The 16,565-nt window shown below is 48.2% G+C and overlaps 1 protein-coding gene across 4 annotated transcripts in view; it reads right to left on the reverse strand.

Annotated features, from left to right (window-relative positions):
* Positions 1 to 16,565, reverse strand: part of LOC116945270 (tyrosine-protein kinase Yes-like) — a 124,567-nt gene that overhangs the window by 35,071 nt on the left and 72,931 nt on the right. For all 4 annotated transcript variants that reach the window (XM_032959650.2, XM_032959649.2, XM_076069019.1 and 1 more), the window contains 2 exons: positions 11,919 to 12,043; positions 2,920 to 3,198 (listed from right to left, as the gene is read on the reverse strand). In XM_032959650.2, the coding sequence (XP_032815541.1) occupies positions 2,920 to 3,184 (265 nt within the window). In that variant the 5' untranslated portion in view covers positions 3,185 to 3,198; positions 11,919 to 12,043. The remainder of the gene's footprint in view (positions 1 to 2,919; positions 3,199 to 11,918; positions 12,044 to 16,565) is intronic.

Below are 16,565 nucleotides of genomic sequence, written 5' to 3' on the forward strand. Positions count from 1 at the left end.
CTACGTGACTTTACCGAAAGAACCAAAGAAGATGAATCCTTGCAGTCACGAAAGCTTTAAATCGAAACATAATGCCATTATTGAAGCAGCTTCACCAACTGTTTTCAACAAACAAAAGTGCCCACGTATAAGAATAGGTTTAACCCTTCATGGCAATAAAACAGGTGTTAAGATGTTAAAACACCAAACGGAAACCGTTTTTCAAGGACTCATGTCTGTATCAACCACAAACAGTGCTTGCGGTGCACATGCAAACAAAAACATGCTCTGGTAGCGGTGCCTCCGCATATCTACGAAAAATTCCACTGGCCAAAAAACTTTGTTCGGTGAAAAGACTCTCCGCGTTGCCGCTCCACGTTTTGTTTTAGAATGTCCTCGCAGCTCATTTTCAGCTTGGTTCCCTCCCTTCACTCTCCCTCTCGACTTCCCTATTAAAACCAACGTGCAGTGCTCACCTGCAGCCGAACACCTCACACTTTCTGGCGCCTCTCACGATCATATTACGTCACCGCCGTTGTTTCTCTTGATTCGCCACACTGATTTTTGCACACAGCGTTTTAATACGTTTGTGTTTGTGTGTGGAATATTTGCTGGTTTATTCCAGGATGTCTCTGTTACGCGTTGTCGCTTTAAGATGTTTCTGCGTTCAAATTTTGTTTGTTGCGGTTGCACCCAACTTAAGAGCCGCATGGCTCACAGGGCTATACCTAAATAAATGAAACTTGAAACTTGAAACGACCGTTAAACACCTCGCCTGCCAGCCGTACGCTATTCCTCAGGGACCCTGCACTCGTTGTCGGCAATGTTGAAATATTTTTGTCTTTTTTTTGGTTTTGTTGTTGTCACTGCTGCGCTCGCTGCAACCACGGATCTCCCCCCGGGGTGTAAAATAGCCGGGCAAAACCGGCCCATCGGTTGCAACGGATCAAATGAAACTAAAAAAAATTAAGGCTAGCATGGTGCACACACGTACGGTGCAGTCAGCAGCAGCAGCAGCAGCACGCGCTGGAATCTTCCATCTCCCCCCAGTGTTCTCGTCACACATCACGGACTCATTTCCGGCACCGAATCAGCCCGAGTGAGAGGCTGAGTGCAGGTTCTGTCACCGGGCGAGCAGCCGGCACAACGGGATGATCCGTCGTAAGATATCAGAATAAAAACACGTAGGTATAAAATCAAATAAATCACGGCGTTTCGGGGGCAACACAAGCGTCCGTCGTGATTTATTTTATTTTACACCTACTACGTGACTTAACCGAAAGAACCAAAGAGTATGGATTCCTGCAGTCACGAAAGCTTCAAATCAACCTATCAGAATAAACTCAAAATCCTACAGCAAAATACACGTGAACAGCTCTGAGGAATACCACGTGGTTAAAATAAGAACGTACAAACGATTACGACCTTTCCCTGCGTCCTCTGTGCTACACACGGACGCCATAATCAACCGCTTGTGTTGTGGCCGAAACGCCGTGATTTTTGTTGTTTTATTTTTTACCTACTACGTGACTTTACCGAATAGAACCAAAGAGTATGGATCCTTGCAGTCACGAAAGCTTTAAATCTAGTACCGCTGCAAAGTCGCTACCAAACACCTTGTCCGCAATAGTTGACATTTAAATGCCGAGGTCGTCACCTGTTCAGACAAGGCACAGATCACCTTGACGTACATTCAAAATACAGGTGTAAAAAAAACCCATTGCAGCGGATCTACATTTGGACCTGCACACCACACCCGCTTGTTCGTTAAGAACACCTCGCAGTGATGAATAACGGAAAGTCACCCTGGTATTTTGCGCCCGTTTCGTTTGTGAGTAACGGCTGTGTAAGCGCGGAGGCAAGAGATGGACATGCGATGAGCTGCGCGTGCAATTTCCACAGCCAGAATTCCTGCGCGGAACAATTCCTTTCCTCGGTGACGCATTTATAAGCTCTAATCTCCACTCGTGATCCTGGGGTCGATGTTGGAGATTCCACGATCCCATGCCCGGGGAGCAGCATATCGACGGGACGACCACGGACGGCTTCCCATAAATTATCACTCGTTTAATCGACCCTGGGTGGGTGGACGATTGCCCGAGTTGAACGCCGAACTTGCGACGGGACAGACAAGATCGCAGCACCACTCGGCCGGATCTTGATAGCTTCATGAACGTTATTTATTTGAGCCACCTGGGCTTTAGCACCAGGCCTAAATCCAGATTGGCGGCAACGCAACTACGACAGCAGACCACGATGGCCAGCTACAGATCGCGCAACAGCTGGGGGATATGGCGATTGTTGGGGTGCAGTGGCATCAATGGCATTTGGCTGTGATGACCGCATGACCTCGGCTGTCATGGAAAAACAAAGCCTCATCAAAGGAACAACGCATCATGAACTACACGTTTTTTTTTATCTTACCAGGTAAGGCCCCACTGAGCTGCATGGCTCTTTTTTCAGAAGCGACCTGGCCACAAACGATAGCTCAACTAAGTGGCGTATCACGTGGAAATGTATTGCAGCTAAACGATCTCAACACTTGTTTCTAAACGTGGGGGGGGGGGGGGGGAGGAAACCGGAGGACCCAGAGAAAAATCTACGCGCCCATGGGGAGAACACGCAGACTCCAAATATACAGCAGGAGGCGTCGTTAGGGTCGGGATCGAACCCACGGCCTCCTGTACACCAGGCGAGGTAGTTAACATCTCCTAGCCACCGTGGCGCCAGAATAACCTCCATGATGACAGCTGGTCTCCATGGTACCCGAACTGGCTCTGTGACGAAGTGAACATCATCGTCAGGGCAGGCGTGGTCAAGCGACTGACTCGCTCGCTCGCTCGATGACCAGATCCGCTACCCTCGACAGATGGACGCGAATCCGCCTCGAGCCCCCAGGAAGGCCGCCCGTCACCGCCCGTGCCGCCCGGCACCGCTCACCTTGGTAGTGGCTGCGCTGGCTGGTCAGCGTGCCCGTGAAGGGCACCATGGAGCCGCCCATCATCATTCCGCTGGGCTGCGTGGGGCACGAGATGTTGGCGCCCTGGTAAGTGCCGGGGCTCGACATCTGCGGGACGGCGCAGCTGTTCTGCACGATGTAGGCGTTGCCCGCGCCGTAGCGGCAGCGCTCGTTGCCGCCGTGCGCGTCTTGCCGGCAGTCCGCGGCCGGCGACTCGTCGCCGTCCTTGCTCTTGGCACAGCCCATGTCGGCGGCGATTCCTGCGAGGCCGAGCGTTCAATCGCCCGTCAGTTCGTTTGCTCGCCATGTCGCCTCTCCTGCGGCGGGAGAGGCTACCGCGCCCTTCGGGTGAGGTGGCGCTGCCTCACCGAGTGGTGGTCATTTGCCAACCACGTGGAGATGAAGGCGATGAGGAATCGGACACCGATGCTGGTGCCTCAGCGGATTTCACTCTCTCCAGGATATGGTCTTAGAATCTGCGTATATTTTGGTTGTAATTTTCCACAACTGTATGTATGTTGAACTTCTTTTGCATCATGGGTATCCAACCGTGCTAATGAGATGAAAGATCCGATCAGATACTTCAAGTCGCAGCGCAAACCTTTTTGTTAAAGAATGGCCCACGGAATTATATACCACAGAGCTACCCCTGAAAGCCCTTCAAACAGTATGGTACAGCACATTCCCACTCGCTCTGCCCATGACCAGAAATTGTTCGTCACATGACAGCCAAACCGATATTTGTTTTATTCTCAGAGCTGAAATTGAAAACCAAATTTAACGTGACAGATTTTTGTACAGTCACTTGCAACCACACCGAGACCATCACTTCCCTACGCCTGAGAACCCAGATTCATCGCAAGCGCCTGCCTGTATTTGGACACATCATCTCGGCGATGCCGGCGCGGTGCTGGGATTACCTCCGAGCCATGCACCCGCCTAACGAGCTCACGATCTCACGATCGGGAACTTCGCTTCTCTCAAAGTTGGTGTCTCATACGAGTGTGGGGAAATTCTGATCTCAGTTTTTACTTTTTTTTTTTAATCACCAGTTAAGGACCACTGTGCTTTGTAGCTCTTTTGTTCAGAAGCGACTTGGCAGTCAAACATGACAGCTCAAGGAAGTGGCTTTTCACGTAGAAATGTATTATATCAGTCAATGATTGTTTAGAAATGTGTTGGCAAAAACCGGAGGACCCAGAAAAAAATCCACGCAACCACGGGGAGAACACGCAAACTCCAAAATATACAGCGGCAGGCATCGGAGTCGGGATCGAACCCACGCCCTCCTGCACACCAGGCGACGTAGTGAACATCTCGCCACCGCTGGCGGCCCTGAGCCAGTGCTGGAGCTACCCCACCCTACAGCGGAGGCCTAAGAGCGGTGTACATATGTAGGCAAGCGCTTTCACGATTGACCAGGCGGAGCCACGCAGGAATCCCAACGGGCTATGAAGACTCGCAAACCCGCCGGGCTGCCAAAATAGTCGAAAGTCAAAAAACGTTCGTCTGTCTCTGTGATCAAAATAGCCATGGGGGGGAGGGGGAGGGGGGGAGGGGGGAAGAAGATTGCTGGGTGGCTCGAGAAGTGACGGAGCACTGTGATGGCACAGATGCGATCCTAGGTTCGAATCCCGGCAGCCGCCCGCAATTAAAGTGGGTTCTCAAGTGCAGCGAGTTGGAGGCTCTGCGCAGTGACTAATGAGTCGGCGTAAACGCTCCATCGTGTTACATTTTTATTTACAATTAATTCCGCCTCGTAGCAACGATTGGCATGCGACAAACACCCTTGGCAGGACAAATGATTAGGTGATGCTGCCGCTTCGTCGGCAGTGGTACACAAGCACAGTGAACAACAACAACAACAAAAAACACCTCACACTCTTCAACAACACCGTGGCCTTCAGAAGAATAAAGGAAAAATCTGCAACGTTTCAGGCCACGGCCCTTCTTCAGAGCGCATGGGCAGAGAGGCCAGAAAGCTAGAGTGGCTTGTAAGAGCTGGGGACGGCACTTAGCACCGTGGGGCCTGATGAGAATTACATTTAAAAAAATTTGTGACGATCAGTTTTTAAATAACCAGATGAATATAGCAGCTACTGAGTACCAGAGAAACCCTTCAAGGACCCAGAGTGCTACGTTTGCATATATGTTCAACTTTTTTCGCGTCGTACGGAGCCAACCGAGCTAAGCGTCGGTGCGGAGGAAGGGCAATAAACTAAACACAAAAAATCAGTTCTACACAAGTGAATTTTCAATCCAGGTGTAAAAGCGCATCACTCCAATGGCTTCGTAATGTCGGAAGGAAGAGCGTTACAGACGGCCGCAGAAGCGCATCTGAAAGCGCCGCGCGATGCGGTGACCACCGTCTATGTTCGATGGCTAGCCGAAAGCCGCCGCCGCCGCCGCTGCTGGGGCGAGGGTTGACCGGTGTTTGCGTTACGACAAAATAAAAGCGTTCACGTGCACTGCCAGGGCTGCTGCGTCTTGTATGTCCTCACAAGGACTAATCTTCCCAAAGTGCAGTGACGGCAACCTTTTATAATTTAACTTAACACGCAGGCTTTCGCGACCAATATTATCCATGAATAGAGGTTTTCGGGTTAGATCGCGTAAATATAAATGTGCCGTTAAAGCCACCACCACCCGACACAGCCAATTAGTAAAAAAATTGGAAATATTGTGGATTTACTCTCCAACACACTGGTGTGCTGTATGAATACCGAATTGGCATTTTTTTGTTTACGTGACAAACCTTACTAATTGGCTGTGGTGGCGAGTGTAACGACACTTTTATATTCAAGCAATCTAACCCCAAAAAACCTCGCATGGATATAATTTAATGTATAATATGAGTTTATTTAGTATTGTGGGGTCCCACGTTTACATTAATTGGCATGTTCTAGCCATTGTCCGACGCGGAGCCACACGCCCATGTCATCCAGCGCTTTTGGCGGCGGGGATTCGTGGACCACACAGAGATCATCGACTGCTGTGAGACTTGCTGGGCTGCGAGGGGGTGACCGGTAGATGGCAGGAGAGCAAGTGGGTACCTCATGGATTGTGGTTGGTATTCCTGTGCACACGTGGGTTTTATCTGGGTTCTCGAGTTCCGTTCATCACAAGCAATAAGAATTATGAACTAAACGAAACTATTTTGTTTTACCAGGTAAAGCCAACTGCACTGGCGGAGCCAGTGGGGGGGGGGGGGTGGCACGTGCCCCCCCCCCCCAATGATCCAATTGAAATCCCTAATTTTGATCGGATCATTGGGGTTTATTAGTAATAAATCGGCATTTTGCGACCCCCACTGCCACTGCGTGGCATATTATTATGTGCCAGAGACTCTATGAGATGATAGGACAATAGTCCATAATTGGCAAAAAGTAACAGCAAAGCAGTTATAAGTGACTCACAGAATTGTGCGCAGTTGCGTAAACAGTCCACGACTTCCCTGAAGGCATTCACCTTCAGCGAGCGCGATGCCGATCACACAACGCGGTTCGAATTCGACCCTCGATCGATGGCTGTACCATCGCCGCACACGCGTCGAATTATAAGCAAGGGACAAGTCCTCACTTACTAACAACTCCTTACTTACTAACAACTCCTCTATCTTTTGATTGAAAGCTTTCGTGGCTGCAGGGATTAATATTATTGGTTCTTTCGGTAAAGTCACGTAGAAGGGAAACAATAAAATAATAAAAATATAAAACAATAAACTCCTCTATCATTTTTCATTGCTGGAGGGGTTTCCCCCCCTACCTGAAAATCCTGGCTCCGCCATTGGCCAACTGAGCTATGTAGCTCCTTTTCAGAAGCGGCCTGGCCACATATGACAGCTCAACAAAGTGGCTTGTCGCATGGAAATTTCTAGCAGCCAAATATCCTAAATGCACGTTTATACATGTGGAGGGAAAACCCGGAGAAAAATCCACACGGCCGCGGGGAGAGAGACGTGCAAACTCCAAATATGCAGGCATTAGGGGTCAGGATGGAACCTATGACCTCCTGTATACCAGGCAAGGTAGTCAACATTTTTCGACCGTGGCGCCCTTAAAAAAAATAAAATCAACAAATAAAAATCGTGACGGAGGTATCTCTCAATTTTTTTTTTTCAAACAGCGAGAACTCAACTAGATCATTGTCTTCTTTGGTTATTTCGGTAAAGTCACGTAGAATGAGAATAAAATAATAAATTGATAAAATAAAATAACACAATAATATTCTCACGACGTTTCGGCCACAACACAAGCGGCCTTCATCAGGTGAAGGGACGAGACTGTCTGGAGGACAGCGCTGGACCTCCTGTATACCAGGCAAGGTACTCCAGCGCTGTCCTCCAGACAGTCTCGTCCCTTCACCTGATGAAGGCCGCTTGTGTTGTGGCCGAAACGTCGTGAGAATATTATTGTGTTATTTTATTTTATCAATTTATTATTTTATTCTCATTCTACGTGACTTTACCGAAAGAACCAAAGAAGATGACTCCTTGCAGTCACGAAAGCTTTAAATCGAAATTTAGATCATTGTCCTCTTGCATCTTTCGGTCAAGTCACTTAAATACAAAAACAATAGATCACGACGTTTCGATCGCAACACAAGCAATCGTCTTCAGGTGAGAGAGAGAGCTGCTGAGACAAGGTCTTATGTAGGCCTGAGATGGGTGGAGCTCGAGATGGTCCAACCACAGAGGCTGGGGCAGTGGACACCCAGCCGGCCAACACAAAGACATCCAACCTAGTAATGAAACTCAGAGAGTCAGTTAACATCGGTAGAAAGGATGGAAACATCATAGCAAGTCAAGACTTTACCTGGTTCATCACGTCCTTCCAATGATTGCTCAACAGCTCGCTCTCTCTCTATCTCTCTCACCTGAAGACGATTGCTTGTGTTACGATCGAAACGTTCGTGATCTATTATTTTGTATTCACGTGACTTGACCGTAAAACCCAAGAGATTGAATTCCTGCAGTCACGAAAGCTTTAAATCAAGATTTGGATCATTGCACTTACCACCCATTTTCAATCCACTGCTGGATGAAGGCCTCCCGGTGTCGTGTCGACGTACGGCGTAATGTCCCTTTGTACCAAACCGGTAGCAATGATACAGATTAGGAACGGCGATTTTAAGGGCCGTCCATAATTGACGTCACGCGATTATGGACGTTTTTTTTACCTCCCCTCCCTCGTCACCACAAAAAAGTCAGACACCCCCCCCCCTCAAATATGACGTCACAAAGCTCTGCCCCGCCCCCCCCCCAAAAAAATAAAACGTGCTTCAAATCGCTTTAAACTATTGTCATTGTAGTGTGTATTTAAAGTGGCGCTGCACTCTGATGTTGTAGGAGAAAACATTTATTAAAAAGTCTATTTAATTCAGTAGAACGTGTTGTCTATATTTATTTAAAGTTGCGCATTTTGATGTGACGTCACATTTCTCAACCCACCCCCCTTCATCACACACACCAGGTGCGTGACGTCATTTATGGACGGCCCCTAAGGAGTGAACAGGGGGGATCTTTTAATGACGTGCTCACAGTGCATGTGCTGTACACCATCAAATCTAAGTGCATGAATACTAATTTATTAGGCGAATATAATAAACGCGCAATTCTCAAGGAGACTGACCTCTGAACCTGGGATTGTCAAGAGTTACTTCCCAAACGTCTTTCAGTCAGCACGATGTCACGTGGTTAGGGGACGTCAATTAGAAACCAGGCCAGAAAACCACTTCTGAACTTGCTCAAAAGGTAATCACAACACCTTGCTGATCTCGTCAAGTAGCATAAACCACCGTCACCACGTGAACTGGCTGGCCATCGATGCGCTTCTGCGGCCGTCTGGAACGCTCTTCCTTCCGATATTAGGAAACCAATGGAGCTGTGCACTTTCACAAGTGGACTGAAAACTCATTTCTTTAAAACTGCTTTTTGTGTTTAGTTTGTTCACCTTCCCCCACGCCTGCGATCAGAACGGTTGGCTACGTACGGTGCGAAAGAAGTTCAACGTACATTACGAGGAGCGGTTCTCCCGTGTGTTTCACGCCCCTCAATGACAGACGGAGTTCCGACACAAATCTGAATGTTGTTCCATGACTTCTCCATGACATCTTCTTTGGTTCTTTCGGTAAAGTCACGTAGAATGAGAATAAAATAATAAATTGATAAAATAAAATAACACAATAATATTCTCACGACGTTTCGGCCACAACACAAGCGGCCTTCATCAGGTGAAGGGAGCGAGACTGTCTGGTAGGACAGCGCTGGAGTGAGAGAGCCACGTTCAGATCACGGCTTTTAAGCTGTGTGAGAGGAACAAAGAGCCTTAGAGTCGCGGCATCTCTTCAGAAAGGTGAGAGACTCGATTAGTTGAGCCTTCTTATCCCGAAGTCTGTTGAATGATCTTAAGGATGTGTGGAATCCCTCCCCGTAGAGGCGGTTAAATTTCGATTTAAAGCTTTCGAAATTTAACCGCCTCTACGGGGAGGGATTCCACACGTCCTTAAGATCATTCAACAGACTTCGGGATAAGAAGGCTCAACTAATCGAGTCTCTCACCTTTCTGAAGAGATGCCGCGACTCTAAGGCTCTTTGTTCCTCTCACACAGCTTAAAAGCCGTGATCTGAACGTGGCTCTCTCACTCCAGCGCTGTCCTACCAGACAGTCTCGCTCCCTTCACCTGATGAAGGCCGCTTGTGTTGTGGCCGAAACGTCGTGAGAATATTATTGTGTTATTTTATTTTATCAATTTATTATTTTATTCTCATTCTACGTGACTTTACCGAAAGAACCAAAGAAGATGAATCATTGCAGTCACGAAAGCTTTAAATCGAAATTTCTCCATGACAATTTGCTGGTTTTTCATTGCCTACATTCTTTAATGTTTAAACGGTCGGCAAGTTGTATCTGTAACACCGGGGGAATATTGATCACATTCATGACAACACTGATCAACATTTCACTATGCTTGACAAAGGATTAACAATGGCACAACGTATGCATGCAATGGTGGAGATGCGGCGAATGAAATAGATGAGAGGAAGCAATGGGCAAAATCGGTGAAAGCGAAATTAATGACAGTAAATGATGATGATAATGATGACGATGATGAATGGATTGAATGAATGGGGAATTCAAAACCACCTTGAAGGTCAACAACAACAAAAATAATCCACACTTCTGAATACAAAGCAGATCAAATGTCACCTATAATTAAACTGAAGATGCGCCTCCCGCCCCTACCCCCACGTGCTCTGCGTGTGCGTGCATGTCCGTTGGGATATTACACGGCGGCGACTTGATACGGTGAACACCTCACTTGCGAGACGCTCGTGTTTCAGGAGCTACCTCACCGACCAGGCACCCTCGCGACAAGATGGACAAAAGAAGAAGGGGCCGCTTCAATTTTTCCGCGCTAGTTCACGGACATCGCTCGAGTTTACAAACGCAAAGCAAATGACATTTTCGGCCTACCTAATGCCACATACATATACAGCTGCGCGATTATGTCATTGTAAAATTGCTTTATGCGTATAAATACATTTCCCGAGATATTTGCTGGCCGCTTCGGGAAAAATTATACTGCATAAAAATCGTGCACCTAGATTGTCCAATTATTAGATAATGACAAAGAGTCCCCCCCCCGGATAGCCTCTAACAGGCTGTTGGGGCAAGTGCTGTTAGAGAGCACCTATGAAGAAGGCTGGCACTGTGGCACACGAGGCGATGGAGGTGTGGTCAGAACCTTTGTCTCCCCACTAGGAACTGGAAACAGGTTACTGGACATCTGTTATGAAGAGATTCATAGCTCATCGGATTTCTCCAGGGTAAATAAAGATTCTGATTACCAGAGGGCATACACAGCAAACAGCTGTAGACGTCTAGCAAACAAGAGGCCATGAGTATAGCCCTGGCAACAAACGGTGCCACACCTTTTCAGTCTTCCAGTTTTAAACGAGGGCATTTTTAGTCCGGTAGTACAGAAGTTCAGGTCTTCAGACAGTGGCCGACCGCCACGTGGTAGAGTTGCCGACGACATGAGTACTGCAACAGTGAAAAAGGTCTGAAAATGTGTAGTTAAATCCATATTTAGAGAAATCAGCAAACTGGAAGATTGCCAGAGCCAACATTCTAAAAATCCACCAATCTGAAATGGTTACCTGGGGTGAAATTTCAATGACTTTTTTTTTTACCATTTTCTATTTATTTTCCATGACTTTCCACGACAAACATTTTTCCAAGGTTTTTCCATGACCGTGGGAACCACGCGACACGTGTTGACATTACTCAGATATGGTCGACAATTTGGACAGATGCTGCTGATGTCACCACACTATGCCCGATCGCCTTCCTTTTGCCCATCCTCTCAAGTGTTCCATTGTTAACGCCTGACATTCAAGGTCCAGTCATCATCATTATCGTGATCCTCACAACCACCTATCTGATTTCAGGTGTGCTACTTTGGTTCATGAACTGTGGGTGACACTGCAAGCCTGTCTCAGTAACCTGCCATCCTTTACTGCACACAGGTCTCACCTGATTACATCCGCAACGCGTTCTGTTCCCAACTCAAAGTTCCCAACCCAATGACGTTTTGAAGGCAATGAAGCTTCATTTGCGGTTGCTTTGTCAAAGTTCAGTTTTCTGAGATGCGGAGTAATGCAGACATTACTCCTTCATCAAAACGCACATTTTTCGAAACCCGAAACCAAATTTCGACGACGAAATCTGCACTTTCTTTCGCGACCGAACCGAGATACTGAATCTCACCAAAGCACTTGAGTACCTGGTTTAACGGTGGGCTGTCTGCCAAGAATCGAGCCTGCGACCACGGCACTGCCAAGATCTGCGACGTGACGCCCAGCCACGGCTGAGTGTGTGTTTTATTTTATTTTTAGCTCCCTCCCTCTGCGAAACCGGAAGCCAAGAGCCGATGTAATTCTGTGCACAGCGACCGGGCGTCGGTGCGAGCACCTCACCTGGACCGACGCGCGAGCTGGGAGACGAAGCTTCTCGAGCAGAAAAAGGTCACTCGGGGGGTTGGAGATCGACGCACACCGCAAGCCTTCGGCCCGCTCAGCACTGGATATCAGCGCAGCCCAGCCTGCAGAGACACACGCACGCGACCGCGCAAGGCGCAATTAAGGCATCCGTCAGTTCATTAGGCACGCGGTTGTTCGCATGGGGGAAGGAAAAAACAAGAAACAGAGGTGGCTCGCTGTCAGCAGCTGAGAGCGAGGTTGATTGAAGGCGCACTTTCAACAGACGCCGTGGTGAGCGGAGGGGGGTGGGGGGGGGCACTTACCGCAGTTTGCTCTGTAGAATTCATTAGCTAGCAAACGCTTTCCATCACTGTCAAAAACGAGCGAGAGACTACATCATGGGACCTCCTTTGCCAGCACCACGAAAGAAAGCTGTCTCTGGTGTGGACCAATCAGTTTCAAAGACAATGCCAATATATTATCAGAGTACTTTTTTTTTGTTTGCATTCTGACCACAAGTATTGTGGTTAATGCAGACATAATTCCTTGTAAAAAGGTTTCAGTTTGGTGCTTTAACATCTTGACACGTGTTTTGTTGCCAGAAAAAAAGGGGAAACCCTATTCTCACGAGCGAGCGAGCTGAGCATGCATGATGCACCCTTCCCTGCGCCGGGGGGGGGAGGGGGGGTGTGTGAATAATCGATGACTCCAAAACGCCCGATGAACATTTTGTCGGATGATGTCGACTTCCAGCCTCACCCTTGCAGAGCTGCTGGTAATTTGGGCGTTCGACCTTTCCGCTGCAAGTATCTTTCTTTCCGTCTTTCGTCCACATTCTAGCGGAACGCGTGCATCGGAGAAGAAACGTAAGTCAGGGGCATTTTATTGACTTTTTTCTTTTTATCGCAAAAAAACGGGAGCCCGGCAGCAACACGCCGACCGTGAACGAAGGGGAACAGAAACTCCGCACACGGAAACTCGAATTGGTCGTGGGCAGGGGCCGTACGGTGAGCGGGGGTTGAGGGGAAAAATCAAGTGGGGGGACCTACATGCAGAGACATGAGGATTTACATGGGGAGGGAAAAGGGGGGCATGGGGGGAAAGGCGTCTAACATACTGGGGGGGGGGGGGGAAGGCCAAGGGGTTAGCGGAGAACGAGTGAGGGGGAGAGAGGGTTAAGAGGGTAGCAAGGGAAAACCCTTAAAATAAAAAAAATAATGTACGCTCGGCGTACGAGCTTAAGCACCACCCTCTCACTGGCTCAATGATCCGCTCACGCCCGTGGCCGGCTGAGGGGGGCGCTGCCCCTCTCTGCAGCTGTCCCCATCTCCCGGACCACTTCGCACCGCGCCCCTCATGTTAGGCTTCGTAGGAAGGGTGAGGTAGGGGGGCCACCTGGTCTCAAACTCTCGCCGTTCCCTCCCTTGAAGCTCGATGGCTTTGAGTGCTCAATCTCCGCTTTGGGGCGATAAGGCTGTCCGGGCCCCTTGTTTCCGTGACAGCGGCATAGGGGGTTCACGATCTTTCCACTTAGCCAGTACGACCTCTCCTGGCCGTAGCGTTAAAGGTTTGAAGGAGAGCACGTTGATGTTTCGGCAGGGCGTCCGTGTTTCAGGCCCCCCCCTCCACCCCCCACCATTATATCGACTGTTCATATAACGGATATGTGAAGGAGAGTTTAACACGTCGGCTTTCGCGACCAATATCATCCATAATAGAGGTTAGATCGCGTAAAATGTACGCGATCTAACCAACAAAAATCCTCTATTATGTGCAGGAGACCGTTGCTCGTTAATTTTGTCATTTACATTCTCCAAAATGATGATTTACGATTATTTTGAGTTACGTGTTCTATAATTTCGTGTCAAACTGGGAACCCGTAAGGGGATGGCTCCTTCCCTATAAGATCGCCAGTTCACCGCCGTTGATTCAAGCGAGCCGGACTCTTCCCGATGAGACACCGGGAGCCGAAACCGGCTTCGGGGTTTGCTTGTTTTGAAGCAACGCCGCCGAAATGACCCACTCACAGAAGGCCGAGCTGATGCACTGTGTCAGAAACGCTTTTGTGATTTTCAACTGGAGATGGAGAGATGTAAATGTGTAGGAGACGTACAAGTCTGCGTCTGTATTTGCTCCTGAATATAGGACTGCAGAGCTTGGGGCGGAACTTGGGGCCTGCTAACTGCCCGGATGCCGCCTTTTTCCGCTTTGTCTGTGGTTCCTCCTCGCACCTGCGAGTCGTTCTCTCTTGTTCAAATTATTATCATTATTATAATTCTATAAAAATTAATCACGAAACCCCCGACGCTACAAAGGCCTACCGCGACGCCAATTTGCCGCACAGCGGCAAAGTGTACAGTACAGCGGCAAAGTGTACAGTACAGCAGTCACTCTTCCCATGAAATCAAACCGCAAACTCTAGACAACACTCATTGTTTTTTTTCGGTAATGTCACGTATGTAGAAATACCATGAAATTATATTAAAATAAAATAAATCAATCACGACGTTTCGACCGCAACACAAGCGATCTTCATCAGGTGTAAAAAAAACAAATAGCGAGGGAGCACATAGGGTGACATCGACGCAACACATAGAGAGCGTTAAACTTACACGGAGGTAAATACAACAAGAAGATGAGAGACGAGAATTCAACAAACCTAAGAAAAATTTACGCGATGCAAAACCAGTTGCTTGTGTTGCAGTCGAAACGTCGTGAGAATTGTATTGTTTTATTATTTTATTATTTCCCTTCTACGCGACTTTACTGAAAAAAAACCAAGAATAAGGCTTTAAGACACATTCACACCATGTTCAAGCACAGTGCACGAATTCATTACAGGCCCTGACACAGCGGTACTACAAAGTAGAGGAGTGCTCTTTTTTTATTCACTCCAAATGGACGGATGGACTGAACTGGCCCCTTACCGGGATATGAACCCACAACTTTTCAGGCCGTCAATCATGTTCTCTCATTAAAGCGCAACTCCCATTACCGGAATTTACGCATGGGATAAACTCCCCTTTATCCGCACGTGTGGATAATTGGATACGTTTATTTACCACCACTTCCAGGTGCCTCCTCTCATTCGACGACAATCTCGCGGATAATGGGATGACTCGGTCCTGGACGAGAGTGGAAAAACGGGAGGGGATTGGCCACTTCGCGTCTTTATATCCGCACGAGGCAGTCAAAAACCGCGAGCGAGCTTCGCGGGCGATCGCGCAGGGCAGGAGATTATGGAGGCGCCGTCCATAAATGACGTCACGCACCTAGCGGGGAGCAGATATTTGTGACGATGTGTGACGAGGGGGGGGGGGTTTGAGAAATGTGACGTCACATCAAAATGCGCAACTTTAAATAAATATAGACAACACGCGTTCTACTTAATTAAATAGACTTTTTAATAAATGTTTTCTCCTACAACATCAGAGTGCAGCGCCACATTAAATACGCACTACAATGACAATAGTTTAAAGCGATTTGAAGAATATTTTATATTTGGGGCGGGGGGGGGGGCAGAGCTTTGTGACGTCATATTTGAGGGGGGGGGTTTGACTTTTTGTGACGCCGTGTGACGAGCAGGGGTGGGGGGGGTAAAAAATCGTCCAAAATCGCGTGACGTCATTGATGGACGGCCCCTAAACGGAGATTATCAGAGGACCAAATTCAAATTGATGGTCGGCGGGAGGCTCATTAAGAGACCTCGCACGGTGAGAGACGGTCCAGTGCCAAGTGGATGAGTTTAAAGGCCCTTGTATAATTATCAACACCACTACTATGGTGAACATCATCATCATCATCATTCCATAATCATCAGCCGCAATTAGTGCTCACGGCAAACCGCTTACGTGTCACACTCCTCTTAACCGTTGGACGAATGCAGACAATAGAAAGGACATCAACTTGTGAATAATAAGAGTCTTCGCGAACCGATTCAGGCCACGGATAAACGGAGCCGTGAGTGAGAGGAGTGCAGATATGGGACGTTGAACTGTACAGTGCCACCAAGCCTGACTACAAATGGCCACTTAGAAAAATGGTCGATTGCATTCTCGGTAAATGGGTAGTACAGGGAAGGGGAAAAGGATATGGTGGGTGGGAACATGCGACCTCACGCTCCGGTGGCAATCACCGCAGTGGGCACACTGTACCGCACATACGTGCAAATAAGTTATTTTCGTTAAAAAAATTGTTAAATATATACCAAAAGAAAAGAGAGAGAGAGAGAGCGCCTTCAAAGGCACGGAGGTCACGATATGGAAAACTCGGCAACAAACAAAAAACAATACCACAACATAAAAAAATTTATATATTGAGAAATATTAAAAACTTCGGCAACTTCTCCATCGGTTCAAGCGCTGCGGGAAATGGAAACCCCCCCCCCCCCCCCAAGTTTCTCCGCGCGCGGTCGCCATCGGTTTATTAAACGAAACATCTTTTGGGACGTCGACGTTTTGGGCCCCCATTGCAGAGTTCGGCTTGCGATTTCACGAGGGAACTGATGGGTGGCAAAGGCGACGCTCGAGTCGAGGGAACGAGGGGACCCGTGCCTCAAATCGCCAAACACTTGCCCCTGCGATTCACAATCTACACAGCAGCGTGTCCCGCCTAGCCACACACTGTAGGAAATGTGGCAGTGGG

This window comes from Petromyzon marinus, chromosome 23 (genome assembly GCF_048934315.1).
Source record: "Petromyzon marinus isolate PM22_M1 ecotype Great Lakes invasive population chromosome 23, UKy_Petmar_22M1.pri1.0, whole genome shotgun sequence".
Lineage (NCBI taxonomy): Eukaryota > Metazoa > Chordata > Hyperoartia > Petromyzontiformes > Petromyzontidae > Petromyzon > Petromyzon marinus.